The following is a 14,922-nucleotide window of genomic DNA, read 5'->3' on the forward strand; positions in this document are numbered from 1 at the left end:
TTTTACCTTCTCTACTTTACCTTCTCTTGTTCAAGCTCTAAATAATTCCCTCACCACTTTAAATGAAAATAATGAAAAATACCACTTTCTTGGAGACTTGAATATGCAGTAGCCTATACATCACTAATTGCAAGCTCCCTGGTATGACCGAATATCTAAACATGCTAGAAAGCAATGGATTGTATCCCCAGAGTTGAGCTAACCAGTGACTGATAGGGGAGACTCAGGTAAGTTGGCCCTGACAAATGTAAAATTGTTCTTGTGAGCTAACAACATAACATTATGTTAAAGCGGATGCTATTGAAGAGTAGAGAATTTATCACTCTAGAAGTGAACGTGTTCTTGCTTTAAACCAACATTCCTAGGTATGTAATTTTTCAAGTTTTCCGGAAAAAAAGTGGCATACAAAAAGTATACGTGCTTTCCAAAACAATTTTCTGCACAAATGTAATATTCGAAGATAATTCAAAAAATTGGCGTAGCCTATCTTGTTGATCCGTTGTTGTAAACACTCAGACGTCTACTGTATTGTAATATGCAGGGCCGGATTTAGACCATGGAAGGCCCTATAGGCTATTCCATTTGTGAGGCCCTCCCTAGTTTTGAGCTCAGAATTTCTCTCTAAACAACATCACATGTCATTGCTTAATGTTAAAAATATGAGTGCAATAAACTCTTCGTTCTTTTCATTTTCCACATTCATGGGTGCAAATTTTTAATTAATAGAATAAAAATTAAGTTTAGGCAGTTTTGCTTTTAATTTTAATTTGTTTGATCAAACAACCGTTACAATAATTGTAAAGATTATTTGCGAGGACATAAGAAATAGTTACAGCCAGTGGCGTACGCAGGGGGGGGCATTGGGCCATGCCCCCCCCCCCCCCCCCCTTAAAAATGTTTTAGTAGTTAACGACGTAGATTAAGGCATTTAATATGTTTTGCATTGCTCTGTCAAAGCAATCACTGTAACAATGTTGTTTTATAGACTAAGCCAATACGAAATACATGGCCCAATCCACCTACCCCACCCCAGGTATGCCAATGTAGAATAGTGTTCTGTAAGCCTATTATAGTGAGTAGTGAGAGAGAAATGGATAAAGTCTAAACTAAAACCATACTGGGATATCATGAAGACGTCTGGGATATCAATGGCCAGTGGTGTAGCCAAGGGGGGGGAGGTTACAACCCCACTTTGGCACGCGTGTGACGTCACAATATTGAGAATGATGCTTTCAGTCTCTTTATGCTTGGGAATGATGCTTTCAGTCTATGCTTTTGAGCATTGAAAAAAGATCTCTCTCCTGTGCAGTTTGATTGATGGAATGTTTATCCTCGGACTGGGAAAGCTTCTTGCAGAGCTTAATCCTGGCAGTTTCGCATACTTGTAGAGGGATTTGAATCACTGACGCAGGCCCGGTCGCGAAATTTTTTTTCCCACGAGATTTTTGTCACTCTAAAAGTAAGATTTTCCGAAAGTGTTTTGAGAGATTGGTTGATTCAGATTGCGAAATAACTATTTGCCAATGAAATTGTGCAATGATAATAAAATATAAGCTTTCCCTAACCCTACTTTTTTGAAAAGCTCTTGTGCACAGCAAAAATTAATTTAAAGAAAAAAAAAGTTTGACTACGACGGGAGTCGAACCTCCGTTCTCCCGATCAGTAGGCAGAGGATGAAACCACTGAACCAACCCTGCCAACGAGAAAATGTTGCATTTACACGGTTTTAATACAAACTTTTACCAAAATATGTAAATGAGACAGAAATCTCGTGGGAAAAAAATTTTCGCGGCCCGGTCACCGAGATTGACAAAGTGAAGTTTCCGATTGTTGAAGTCTTGTTGCTCGCATGCGGCCCGCCACGCTGATTATGTGCGGCCCGCGGAAGGTATCAGCGCACAGGTATAACTAAAAATACTTTTCTTGAGGAGTTAAACAGCAGGAAGGCAAAAAATACTTTCTGGGAAGCATATTTTCGCTTTGCATACGATTCCACCAACCGACCAACCAAATTGTAGTTCTAGGTAGGGGTCGTTTAAAGTTATTCCAATCCAGCCACACTGTTCCAGTGGTTGCTTTAAACGTCTGTTTTCGAATTTCGAAAATGTCTGTGAGCAAAGGGTTGCTTATTTTAAGTTTGTAAACGTCCTGTAGCCTAAACACTAGTGTGCGTTTCACCGTTATTGGGTTTCACGAGCAGTGCTCCTTTATGCAAGTTTTTGTTGGCAAAATAAGTCGGTGTGCCAACTCAATTTATAATAAATTGGAATAATATTATATATAAACTTAAAGACTTTTTCTGGTATTATGAAAATATTTAGCTTAGAACTGCAAAATGTTGTTAATCAACAATTCTTGCCATGCTTATAAGCACCGCAAGTGACATTTGTCTACTAATCAAAGAAAGACGGTTTTATAAACTCTCACAAAAAGGATGAAAAACCAACTCATCGCTTTTTTAGAGGGAAAACTGCTCATGAGTTACGATAGAAACGTTTTTTCGGTGATTTCCACAAGCGTTTGTTTCATGGTGCCTGGTTTCTTTCTCCCTGTTATTGGAGCCTATTTTTCGCTGATATGTTTGCAGGTCACTATTGTTGCCTGTATTGTATTGCCATGTGTCAAACATTTCTATGTTTACTTCACAAGGTAGATTTAAACGATCTGTCTTAGCCTGATGCTGCGAGTTTGCAAAAGCTTGATAAGCAAACTCGCAGCATTAGGCTAAGACAGATCGTTTAAATCTACCTTGTGAAGTAAGCAACGATCATGCTGCTAAAAGCGAAACTCAATCAATTGCATTTCTATGTTTACTGAAACTGTCATTGGCAAGATATCTTTTGTGAAGCGAAGTGACAACACCACTCTTGCTTGGCGATGAATATTCTGATAAAACCGCTCGCCTGGGTATTAGTGCGCTAAACAAGTGGCCTCGTTTATTAGGCAGTGTTAAAGTCAAAGTGTTGTTAAAGGAGTTGGCGTGACAGTAGCGTTGTTCGACTAATTTTGTTGCTGCGGTATTCTAAGATAAATATTAACAATATGTATTATATCGCTGGACACTGGGTACGAAATGCGTTCTTTTCTAGCATAAGAGTCAACCTACCTAAAATTTTATTAGTGCGGCCCGCCACAGCTCTCCTAAGTGCCAAAGTGGCCCGCATGCAAAAAAGGTTGGTGACCCCTGGCGTAAACAAATGTCATTCTTGAAATAAACGTGATGTATGGACTGCAAAGGTTGTATTGAAAATTTTGAACTGCTAAACTGCGTGCTTTATGCTAATTGGTATTGGTTGTAAATTATTGGAATTGATTTGCCTATTTTGGGCTTGTTTTTTTAGATTCAATTGCTTGTTTTCAAAAAACAACCTGGCATCACTGGTCTTTAAATACGCAAATGCAATATTTTTAGTAATTGCTAATCATTGCTTTTTTTAAGTATCGATAGCGGAAAGTCATTGCTTTTTCGGACACTATCGAATTGTGAAATAGTCATTGCTTTTTGACTAACGACTTCCAACCCTGCATTGTGGTCATTCGTACGTGACGTACCGACGCGGATACGAGGGACGACAGTGCTGGCATTCGACGAGACAAGAGAACGTACCATTATACCTATTGCAAATAATACAACATGGTGGCAGCGGTGGGATTCGAACCCACGTCATCGAAATGACTAGGCCTAGTGGGTTTACTTGAAACATAGATATGCTGCTTACTGACTAGACCTTCAATCTCAACGATTGTATAAAACTACAGTTTTGGTAAAGGGGTAACTTTGTTGAAACATCAGCAGAAAAAAACAAGCAACAATGCGGCATTTAACATCATAATCTACAAAATATCAAACGTTTTCAGCTCCACTTTTCTTAAGCATCTGAACAACCGATTTGCACTGCACGAAATAATACAAACAATGAACCAGCAAGCCAAAGGAGATAAGTAATAACATCACAATTCGGTTTAAATTAACGACGTTAATGCAGACATGAGGCACCTCTGTTACGAACAAATGCCTATTGAAACTTGTGAATTTTCTTTTTTACTTTGTTAGATAATTCTTTGCATTTCTTATTTCATCCATGTGTATTGTGTAGAAAGCTTCTGGCTGTTTCGCACTCTTATTAGAAGCTTTGAACCACTGACTCAGTCATAAGAAATTAACAAAGTATTCTTGCTACACTAGACTGCCGTGAAACAAAAATTAGTTGTTCAGATGCTTAACAAGAGCTAACATGCTGTGGAACCGAAAACGTTCGCAATTTGAAGTTTGTTTCTTAACATTATGTTACATACCGCGTCGTTGCTTGACCGACCTTTTCCTTTTTTGGCATTTACTTGAACATTGAACAAGGTGTTTCAGAGTACCGGTATTAGACGACGCACATCGTGGTATAAAATACTATACTACTGTGCAAAAGCTACCTATACGCTGGCCTGACAAAATTTGAAAGCCAAAAACTATCCAAGTGAAATTGAATTAAGCTAAACATCTGGCATAGCCTACGTTTTCAAGGAAACAACTTTTGCCCTTGATCCTGAGGTAACTCAGCCAAGAAATTATCATTTTTACATTTAAAATAACGTTTGATTAATATAAAAAGGACTTATTTAGGCTACTGGCTGAAAAACAAGATTTCTATCTCAAGCGTCCTAGAAACGAGAGGCTATAACGTACGAGGCAAAGGTGAAAATTATCTGTGCTTATATTTTACGCGAATGGTGTTAGTTCGAAAAACTTTTACAGAACTATTGTCAAAATCAAAATCTTCTTCTTCGCTAGCCAGCGGAACTGTCGGATCACGATAAAGCGAATTTTTTTCGTCTCGAGGTGTCGCGGCATGCCGAGATGTGAGCGAAGTGACACCCCTCCATTCTGTTGGCGGCCCAGGCTTCAGCCCGAACATATTCATTGTTCTTGACATGTGAAATGGAGTTTTGGCGCCGACAATTAAATTTGCCTTATTTTGGTCAGGAAACAATCCTATCGCAGCACAAAATAAATTAAATTTAAGTTAGTGATGATACAATAAACTTCGAACGGCAATTGCAATATTTTTTCACAAAAATTGATGATGCTTCTACAGCTATAATATAATCTGCACACCAGCTACATTCATGCGTAATAGAAAGAACGGTCAATGACATTTTCTTGGAAAATATTGAGTAAGAGGCCATCGTTGTGATCACCACCTCTTACTGTAGTTATTCCTTCACTTAACTTACCGGGTATGAAAACAGAATTTAAGTGTAAATGTAGTGGGGTATGACGGGACTTTGTAGGAGGAATTCCAAGTCGCTTCGCGACTTTCAAAGGCAGATTTTGAGGAGCTAACTTGCCAAAATGAGAGTATTTGTGATCACCGAGAATAGGGCAAGCCAAGCCATCAGCTAAGTGAGTACGCAATTGGTGTTTGACAGCTGAAAAATATGAGAAAAACATAAACATTATGAACGCTAAATTGGTTTATTTACCTAAAACTCGCGTTATTTTAGTCAGAAAACAATTCTATCCCAGCATATTGTTTGTATGATTTAAGTGTAACAGAGACGGATGAGAAATTACAATAAAATATAATTGTGCTCTTTTATCGTACTAATATTCCTACCTGTAATACCATATTGTTCAGAGGCCATTCAAAAAACAAGGCAAATCTATGATGTCTTTTAAGGGGTTAATAGGTAAGATATTCCAAGACATCAAAATCTGTCATTTTTGTTCTGATTCAGGGTATGCAGACGTTGAATCAATGCAAAAATGACGGATTTTGATGTCTGGTTTCATACTTGTTTGTGGTTGCAATTCCAAAAGTGAAAGCAAAGAACAATCCAACATCTTGTAATATGTGATAGCCAAATGACCTCTTGAACGAATCGCCACTTTCTTGTTGGTTAATTCGTCATATCTAAAAAATAGTTGCGCAATGCTACCTATTTTGCTGACTTAATGAATGCTGCAAAGCTCGGACAATTAAAAACGTTCGATTCAGAAAGAAGATATTTTACAAATGCATGCATTTGATGAATACAAAATAGCAGTACCATGTATGAATATGCTAATAGAAACAGTTGAATCGCTATTATTCGACTACCACACACTAGCCGTCTGCGATACATATATTGTCCATGTCTACGCTACGTGTTATACACAAATGCATTTAAAAAAACAAACCTAACTTCCGGCTTAACAGTCATCCTGGCGTAACTTGGTAAATTCTCTCTTTCTATGATTGTTCTATCCAGTGGGATGTCAATCACCCCTGCAAGAGGATCTGGCGTTCCGAGGGTTATAGCCCTTTTTAAAAAAAAATTAAACAAAAAAATCGTAAATAAAATGAACAACGAATAGATATGTGAACATTTTTAGCATTCTCTAACTTTAAAAGCCCTACCAGTATTTTTTAAGTGCTTTATGCTCTCGAAACATTTTCTGTATATGTCTGCTGGTATTTTCATCTGTTGCCGTGACACAAACGCCGGTTGTATATTTATCTAGACGATTGCATATGCATAGTGGGATGCTAGTGTTGACTCCATAGACCATTTTTGAAACCATTGGCAAGACATTTTTAACATTTTGAGAAATGTTATCCCCATCTGAAAAATAAAAGAATTCTTTTTTTGTTTTTTCTTGACGCAACTTTTGTTAACATTTCTGCAAAGTAAACACTTCTTATCGTGTATTAGTTCATAAAATATTGATTATCAACCGAAGGAATTTTCTACACCATATCATATTCATTTAAACGCAATGTTGTCTGCAATGGTATAACTGAGATGGTAAGATGGAAAAAACAAGATATATCATCACTCACTAGTAATGAAAAACTTACCATGAATTGACAAACCATAAGGTTTATTGAAAATTACTAGTCTCTTGTCTGCATAAATAACGTTTCTACGAATGAGCCTTGCTAAGTTTTCATCGCTCATTTTAGTAAGATCAGGCATAGACAAAGCTTTTAATGAGCGTTTCACAGGATCCAATTCCACATCAGTCTAAATTCAAAAAAAAAAGTAAGTGGTTGCATTAACAAAGAATTGATTAATAGTGCAGGCCCTTAGGGGCAAAAATGAGCATCTTTAGGCTAAACGTGTTACACGTTGTTTTTTTGCATTTTTTTGTAGAATATGAATCTAACTTCAATTTTAGTGGGTGCCGCAACTTTTTGGGTCACGTGATCACCCCCAAATCGGGGATTCCCCCCAAGTAAATTTTGAGCTCTTTTCACGATATTTTTATGCAATTAGATACGTTATTTTTTTATATTTGGACCGACTGCCACTACAAAATACACGAGATAAAAATCACACAAAATTATGTTATTAATGACGTCATTGTGACGTCATGTATTAATTTTTTGCTTGTTTTTTTCTTATTGTAGTCGCTTATTTGTTGTTGGTGTTACTTTTTTGGTTACAATAAGTTACCAATGATTTTTCAACTGATTTGATTAGTATTGAGTGTCAGTACTAACATATTCAAAATCTTAAGGAATCCAATTTCCAGGAAAGTGGTTATTTTCAAGATAGCTTCCAAGATGGCCGCCAAACCATTGAACAAAACAGTAAATTGACCATAACTCATTCATCATATGACCAAAACATGTAGTTTTGGTGTCTATATCTAGGTTTTTATACCTTGTGAAGTCAATGAGACTATTCTCAGAATTGTTGAATTATCTGATAGCCTATAAATTCAATATGGCAATCCAAGGTGGCCGCTAAACCATTAAAATAACATAGTTAAATTGACCATAACTCGGTCATCATATGACCAAAACATGTAGTTTTGGTGTCTATATCTAGGTTTTTATACCCTGTGAAGTCAATGAGACTATTCTCAGAATTGTTGAATTATCTGATAGCCTATAAATTCAATATGGCAAACCAAGATGGCCGCCAAACCATGAAAATAACAGTAAATTGACCATAACTAGGTTATCATATGACCAAAACGTGTAGTTTTGGTGTCTATATCTAGGTTTTTATACCTTGTGAAGTCAATGAGACCATTCTCAGAATTGTTAAATTATCTGATAGCCTATAAATTCAATATGGCAATCCAAGATGGCTGCCAAAACAATTAAAAATGTACAATAACAATGTATTGTTTATTAATAAACCCGGTAAATTTCTATATATATTTGGGTTAACTGAGCAGGCATAAAGAGCTCATACGATGTGGTCATGTAGACTCTTGACATAATCAGCGTAAAGAAAGCAAATGGATCAAGTATTACTAATGCTCATCGCTGTCATCGTCTGTAATTATGTGATTGCTGTATGGACACATGAACCAGTTTGGCATGGTCCACATCCAGCATGGTATGGTAGCACATATCTCCGGCAACTACAGTGAGGTGAACACGATTCGCAATTGCAGTGATCATTTTCAGTAGGTTGTCCGGGGCAGCTTTCATGTCCGTCATGATTGGAACCATCTGATTATTGTCTACTTTCCATTCCCAGTCTAGAGCATCCATACCATCGTCAGTAGCCTACCCATCCTGACCATAATCTGGTAGTAAACTCTGAGGCAGTGGAATTTGGTAAAGGATGATGTAGGTGGCAAACGTTCAGGGTGAACAAAGGATTTAGCTGTTTTAATTTTCTTGACCAATGTATTGTATCGCTGTGTTTCTAGGTTACTACTGCCATCGTTGCCAAACATAACGGTCATAGCTTTGTTTCCAAGATCCTTAATGATGTGGTCTGTCTGATTTGGGAGAATAAAGCAATTTGCACATTCTTTGATTATTGGTTGACTTTTCACTAGTTTCTTGAAAGCGTCTTCTTCCCGATACCAAATATCCTTGACGTTGAATCACAACCGGTGAATGAAGAGGAGCTGTAAGCATAATTATGTTTGGTCCGATGATTGCTTTAAGTTTGTTGATGTCGTGTATCTTGGTTGCGTAAGCCTTTTCGGAGCGGAAATAGAGGTCTTTAATGTCTGGGTCAGTGTCAGCATAGCGTAGTATCAATATTAAAAGGTCCGGGTCTTCACCAATTAAAGTCGTAATATGTCGATGAGGGCTGTCCATCTGCCGTCTTGACGATGTTAACATCTGCATCACCTGGAGCGTTCCTCACATTGCAGCTTCTATTCCTCAGTTGAGCAGAAATGAATCCTTCCTTGTTGGGAGCTCGAGGCAAGAACTGCTCCTTCTTTCCAATGAACTGGGTGTCTACAGTAAAGTGAACAACCGGGTGGACGTTCATGCCGCGTCTTTGATGGGTATTGTCTTTGATAGACGGACCACCATATCCATCAAAGACCACCGTTGCTAAGCAATAATGACGAATGGTAAAATCTGCGTACGACTGTGCAATAGACCCATAACTGTCTCCAGTTTCCATGGCACTTGATGCAACAAGAACCCTCCATCAAAGACGTAGTGATCGGTTTTCGAGGCAGATTCTTTCATTACTTCATAATCGGCTGACATCACACTGCTGGCATGTTCTGTGATGGCAGTAGCTATTTGAGGCTTATCCTCTGCAAGAAACAGGGTCTGGATGTTACGTGGCTGTCACAAGTAATACTCGTCTTCCTCTCAACTGGCCTGAGTTTTTGGGAAATGACAGCAACAAAACTGCGTGATATCAACTGGGTCAACAAGCTGTGATAACTTCAGTCGATCCAAACTTGTTTACGATTGTTGTAACATCGTTAGATATAGCTCTTAACAATCAAACATTGGACATGTCTGAGGTTTCCCCATGTGATCACGAAGAGGCAGACACCCGTATGTTTCTCCATGTGAAACATGGAAAATCCGATGCCATAGTCAAAACAGTAGATACTGATGTGGTAGTTATTGCAATTTCGTGTTTTGACAAGTTAGAAATCTGTAAACTATGGGTTGAATTTGGAGTTGGAGAAAAAACTCGCTTCATTCCAATCCATGATATTGTTTCATCTTCACCTCAATCTCCGATGATTTGCGCTTCTTTACCTTTGTTTTATATAATACTATCACAATCTGTGATACTGTTTCGTCTTTGGAAAAAAAGGCTTGGGATTGTTGGAAGCTTAATCTTACCGCAATGTGTGGCTTATTTAACTCTCTGAATTTCTCAAGCTCACCTAGTTCTATAAATGACATACAAAAGTAGGCCTATGTCATAGCTCTTTAGGCAATGGTCCTATTATCACGGATGTAGAGTAGTAGACGAATGCCGTTATATGATGTTTACCAATGGTTGCACTATTGAAAAGCTGCAACCAACGTCAGCTGCTCTGATGCAACATACACGCAGATCGATACATCAAGCTGAAATACGGAAATCAAGCCTCGTAAATGTTCAGCAACTACCTTCTCCTTTAGCTTGGGGTTAGAAGCATAATGATGCAAATCAACTTGTTCCGTTTTGTCAGTCTACTTGTGGCTCTCGATGTTCCTGTAAGAAAAAATCCATAAAATGCACAAGTCTTTGTTCATGCGAGTACGAAACATGCAATTCGACCACAAAATATCCAATCCTCTCTGATGTTTCATCTTCAATCCACATTGACGTTTCATCTCCAATCCACACTGATCATTCAAGAAATGGTTTTGACTTTCTAAACTCTATCTTGTAACTTGAAAAAACTTGTCGTACACGAATTTTTTTAACATCAAATTACGTATGTTAGAAATTTAACATCGAAAACCGCTAGTTTTTTCATCTTGAATTAACAGTGTTAAGACTCTGACATTGCATCATCTGGGGTCGTGTATTAATTTGATTTGTAGATCATAATTAGGCCTACATATTATTTTAAATTTTAAAGTGGCATGACCAAAAGGGAAATTCACCCCTGGTAGCTGCTCTTCTGGTTATTCCCTTGATGACGTCGTTATTGCGTCATACTGTACTGGAATTATTGTTATTGCTTGCAATTGTAAAATTTTAAGCATTTGCAAAACTTATAATGAGAGTATTTGATCGCTTTTTTCGGAATAAACTTACCTTTGGTTCCTGAATTTGAAGTTGTCTAGTTTTAATAATGTAATGATGACGTCATAAAAGATGCAATCATGACGAAACTACTTTTAGGAATTGTGAAATGGTTTTAGTAACCGGTACTCCAACTAAAACCAACAGCAAACGACCAAAATAGGTTAAAAAAGCAAAAAAATATATGTGATGACGTCACAATGACGTCATCAGTAAAATTATTTTGTGTTTATTTTGTCTCACTTATTTGTATGTGCTTTTTAAGTTAAAATATACAAAAATCAAATATGTAATTGCACAAAAATGACGTAAAAAGAGCTGAAACGTGATTTCTGGGAAAATCCCCGATTTGGGGGTGATCACGTGACCCAAAAAGTTGCGGCACCCACTAAAATCAAAGTTGAGTTGACCAACTGCAAAAATATGCTAAAAAACAATGTGTAACACGTTTAGCCTAAAGATTCCCCTAAGGGCCTGAACTATAACATTCTAAGGACGATATTACAAACACACCAGTAGTATTGAATGAATATCTCATGTTTGCATGTAAAATCACTCGCGTCCTCTAACAAATTACCAAAAGAATGTAGAACCAACGTAACAAATCATCGTAACATGTAGAACCAACGAGACACATCATCTAAAAATTGATCACAAATTGCATGTCACCTCTGATTTAAAAGATGATCTTTTCTCTCCCTTCTGCTTCCTGATTTTTAAGGCAAAATCAATGGCTTTTGTTGGCTTTGGTTCGGTAGAAGTGTCATCTTGCTTTGTGTCGACATTTTCGACAGAAAAGGAAGCTGCGCGTGATTCAGTTTCTTTACCAACTAATCGACCTGGAATACGACTGGGTTTTGTGTTCGTACTTGATTTAAGATCGTCAATTACTTCCTTCATGTCTTTTGTGGTGCTATCAGGGGGAGATGTCAACCTTCTAAGACCTCTTTTTAAAACAAACTTGCTTTCGCAGTATTCTTCTTGCCTTTCATCGCATCGGCAAAATGTAGCCAAATTTGAAAAAACTACATTACGTTGTCCAATTAGCTTAATCGGAGAATACAGTTTAGTTAACCACATTTTCCTGCATAAAAATAAATATATATAAGTTGTTTTAATGTTAACATTATAAATTAACAAAACCACATTTTCTAATTGTTTAAAAGTATGTAGGATAGGCTACTGTCGCAAAACTAAAACAAACAAAAAAACTAAAACTAAACGGCAAAGGATAAAGTTGGTTTACACCATAAATTATAACAAACAAAACACTCTTATGGTAGCCTAGACTTGCAAAGTGCAATACACAGTTACACATATATATGCAGTTATGCACTATACATAATACATAAAAAAAAGTTTATTAAATATATATACTTTGTGGTCTGTATAAAATAATTCTAAGCAACTAGCATATACCACATCAACGACAAACAAACTTATCTTATCAATCAACCAATGTAGTTTGGAAACATGCTGTGACTAATAAAAAAAATTACAGGGAAGTGAAAACATGCAAATATAGCACTACAGCAACTTTCCAGCACATTTGCACCATCAACATAACTTTTGTATAATGAGAATGAAAAACTAAATATTGAACACATATTTGAGGCTTTAATTTACCGCAATGCTCACAAAGTCAATTTCACACTTATTTGGGTAGCTAACATGTACCGCACTGATTTCAGAAATCTATTTTAACAAAAATATTTTTCTGTAACTTTAAGCCTTTCCTAGACAGCCAATGATTGCAGAATGCAGATTTTAAGTAAATGTTTGGCAATGGTTTGGGCTTACAGTACAATCAATAAAAAAATTGTGATACCTTTGCTATATGTTGTGTCAAAATAAGATTCTATAAACACTAGGTGATGTGTAAATCACAAAAATTCAACTTGAGATGTTGTGCATAGCCCATGAGGGATGCTCAAAATTCTTCATGGTGGTTTAAATCTCCACCCCAATTTGTAGCTTTTGATCCCACAAACTTATCATGATGAGCAATGACTTCCCTTTTGCTCAACATTCCATCCTTGTTATCATCAGCTTCACGAATAAGATGCTTAGCTTCAACATTGGCATTGTCAAAATTATCTGGTAAAATCCATGCATGTATTTCACTCTCATCTAGTATACCATCTTTATTTTTGTCTCTAAACAAAGAAAACTGCTCACGTTCTGAAGCAACCCATTCTGGTTCTTGACCATCTTCTTGATCAAACATATCTGATATGTATTCTTCAACATCAACATAACCATCACTATTTTTGTCAATGTCTTCAAGGGTTTCTTTGGTAACAGCACTTTTCATATGATCGAATTGCTCAGGATGCAAAAATGCTTGAAACTCTTCATCTACACAGTAGCCATCACCATTAAGATCAGCCATGTTCCACCGACGTTGATCTCTGCTCATCATTTTCTCATAAGTGAAATCATGATCTTTTCCCAAAAATCCATAAGTATTTTTTTTATATTCATCCCAGTGAACTCTGCCATCATTGTCATTGTCATGTGTTTTAAATTGCATATTAGAATCATCACGGATGTGTCGTTTTTGCGTAAAAACAATCCAACTGTTCAATTCGTCTTCAGAAATCATGCCATCACTATCCATATCAATCTTGTCAACAATTACTGCAAGTCTTTGACGACTTTCTTCTGGAGAAAGTTGCTCATATGTTTTAGCCTTATCTTTTCCAACAAATGCATAGAGATCATAACCTTTAGTACCTGTTTTTTTATCACTGAATGATTGATTTGCCAACTGGTCTATTTTCGTCAGAGTAACAAATCTTGAAAAACTACTTAAAAAGAAAATTACCGGAAGGTATTTCATTATTTTTAATATATCTTATTTGCTGAAACTCTTTATTCTGATTTTCTCTGTATAATAATTCTCACCAAGAAATCTGAGTGCTACCGTACCAAAATCTGCAATAACACATTCAACAACAAATTTCAGAACATATATATAATTATATATCGTCTCTAATAAGCTGAACTATCGTCAGTCCAAATTTTTCAAAATTGCGTTTTTGATTGATTTGGTATCTTTATAGACTACAGTTTATTTTGTTAAAGCATCGTAACTCTATCTACTTTAGTTTTGATGATACAGAACGATGAACTATCGTAAATGAATGTACAGCAAACACAGCGTGAACTTTAAAATTCAATTTTCTCAAAACTGCATTTTTGGAGTTACGATAGTTCAGCTTATTAGAGACGATATGTACCGTATATAAAATGAAAAACTCTAAAAACATGTGTTTCACACAAAAAAAACTAAGCTTTTCTGATAAAAAAATTACCTAATTGAGAAAAATTCCCAAATAAGTAGTCGTAAATAAGTAGTAGGGTGGTCCTTAGAAATTTTTTTTTCATTTTCACCAATCTGACCCTGCCAAAATGTTCCTTTTGGTTAAAAAACATTATGTGTAAAATTTTATTGAAATTCATTAATGTTTAGAGGTGGCTCAATGAATCTGAAATTTCTCTCAAATAAAGAGTCTCAGCATATATATATGTACTGATTACATACGGTACTGCCTTTTTCTTCCACATTTGTTATTGATGGCTCATGAAAAACGTAAACATGTGTATCTAATTGAGAATTATGAGGAAGATATTAAAGGTTCCAAACTCCCCTTCAACAAACAGGTATTATGCTTCTTTCTGTATAACCATAACAAGCTGAATGAAACTGTCCATGCTTCTGCTACTAAGACTGTTGAAAAGGTAGAAGGGTTTTGAAATCGGGAAAGGATTCCCATTCGCTACAAGCAGGATTGTATTAAAAAAGTAAGTGGACTTTTTAAGAAGTGGAAAGCTATCAAGAAGAACGTAGGAAGACTGACATCAACTCAACAAGATGAGGAAGCAGCTTTCAAAAGTACATTTGGAGATTTATTTGATATTTCCCATGCCAATGCGCTGGAGATGATTTTAATTGAGGAAGACCGAAAGTTT

At 36.5% G+C, this 14,922-nt stretch overlaps 1 protein-coding gene and 1 pseudogene across 1 annotated transcript; both read right to left on the bottom strand.

The window, feature by feature from the left end:
- Positions 1-4,694: 4,694 nt before the first annotated feature.
- Positions 4,695-12,027, bottom strand: LOC145785353 (pseudouridylate synthase RPUSD4, mitochondrial-like). The gene is made up of 7 exons (XM_082597010.1): positions 11,617-12,027; positions 6,834-6,999; positions 6,393-6,597; positions 6,173-6,295; positions 5,788-5,906; positions 5,227-5,421; positions 4,695-4,984 (listed from the first exon to the last, which is right to left on the bottom strand). Exons 1-7 carry the CDS (start codon positions 12,025-12,027, stop codon positions 4,695-4,697), a joined length of 1,509 nt encoding a protein of 502 aa, XP_082453136.1.
- LOC145785354 (calumenin-B pseudogene) lies at positions 12,027-13,880 on the bottom strand (annotated as a pseudogene).
- Positions 13,881-14,922: the final 1,042 nt, after the last annotated feature.

This window comes from Aplidium turbinatum, chromosome 16, assembly GCF_918807975.1.
Source record: "Aplidium turbinatum chromosome 16, kaAplTurb1.1, whole genome shotgun sequence".
Classification (NCBI taxonomy): Eukaryota; Metazoa; Chordata; class Ascidiacea; order Aplousobranchia; family Polyclinidae; genus Aplidium; species Aplidium turbinatum.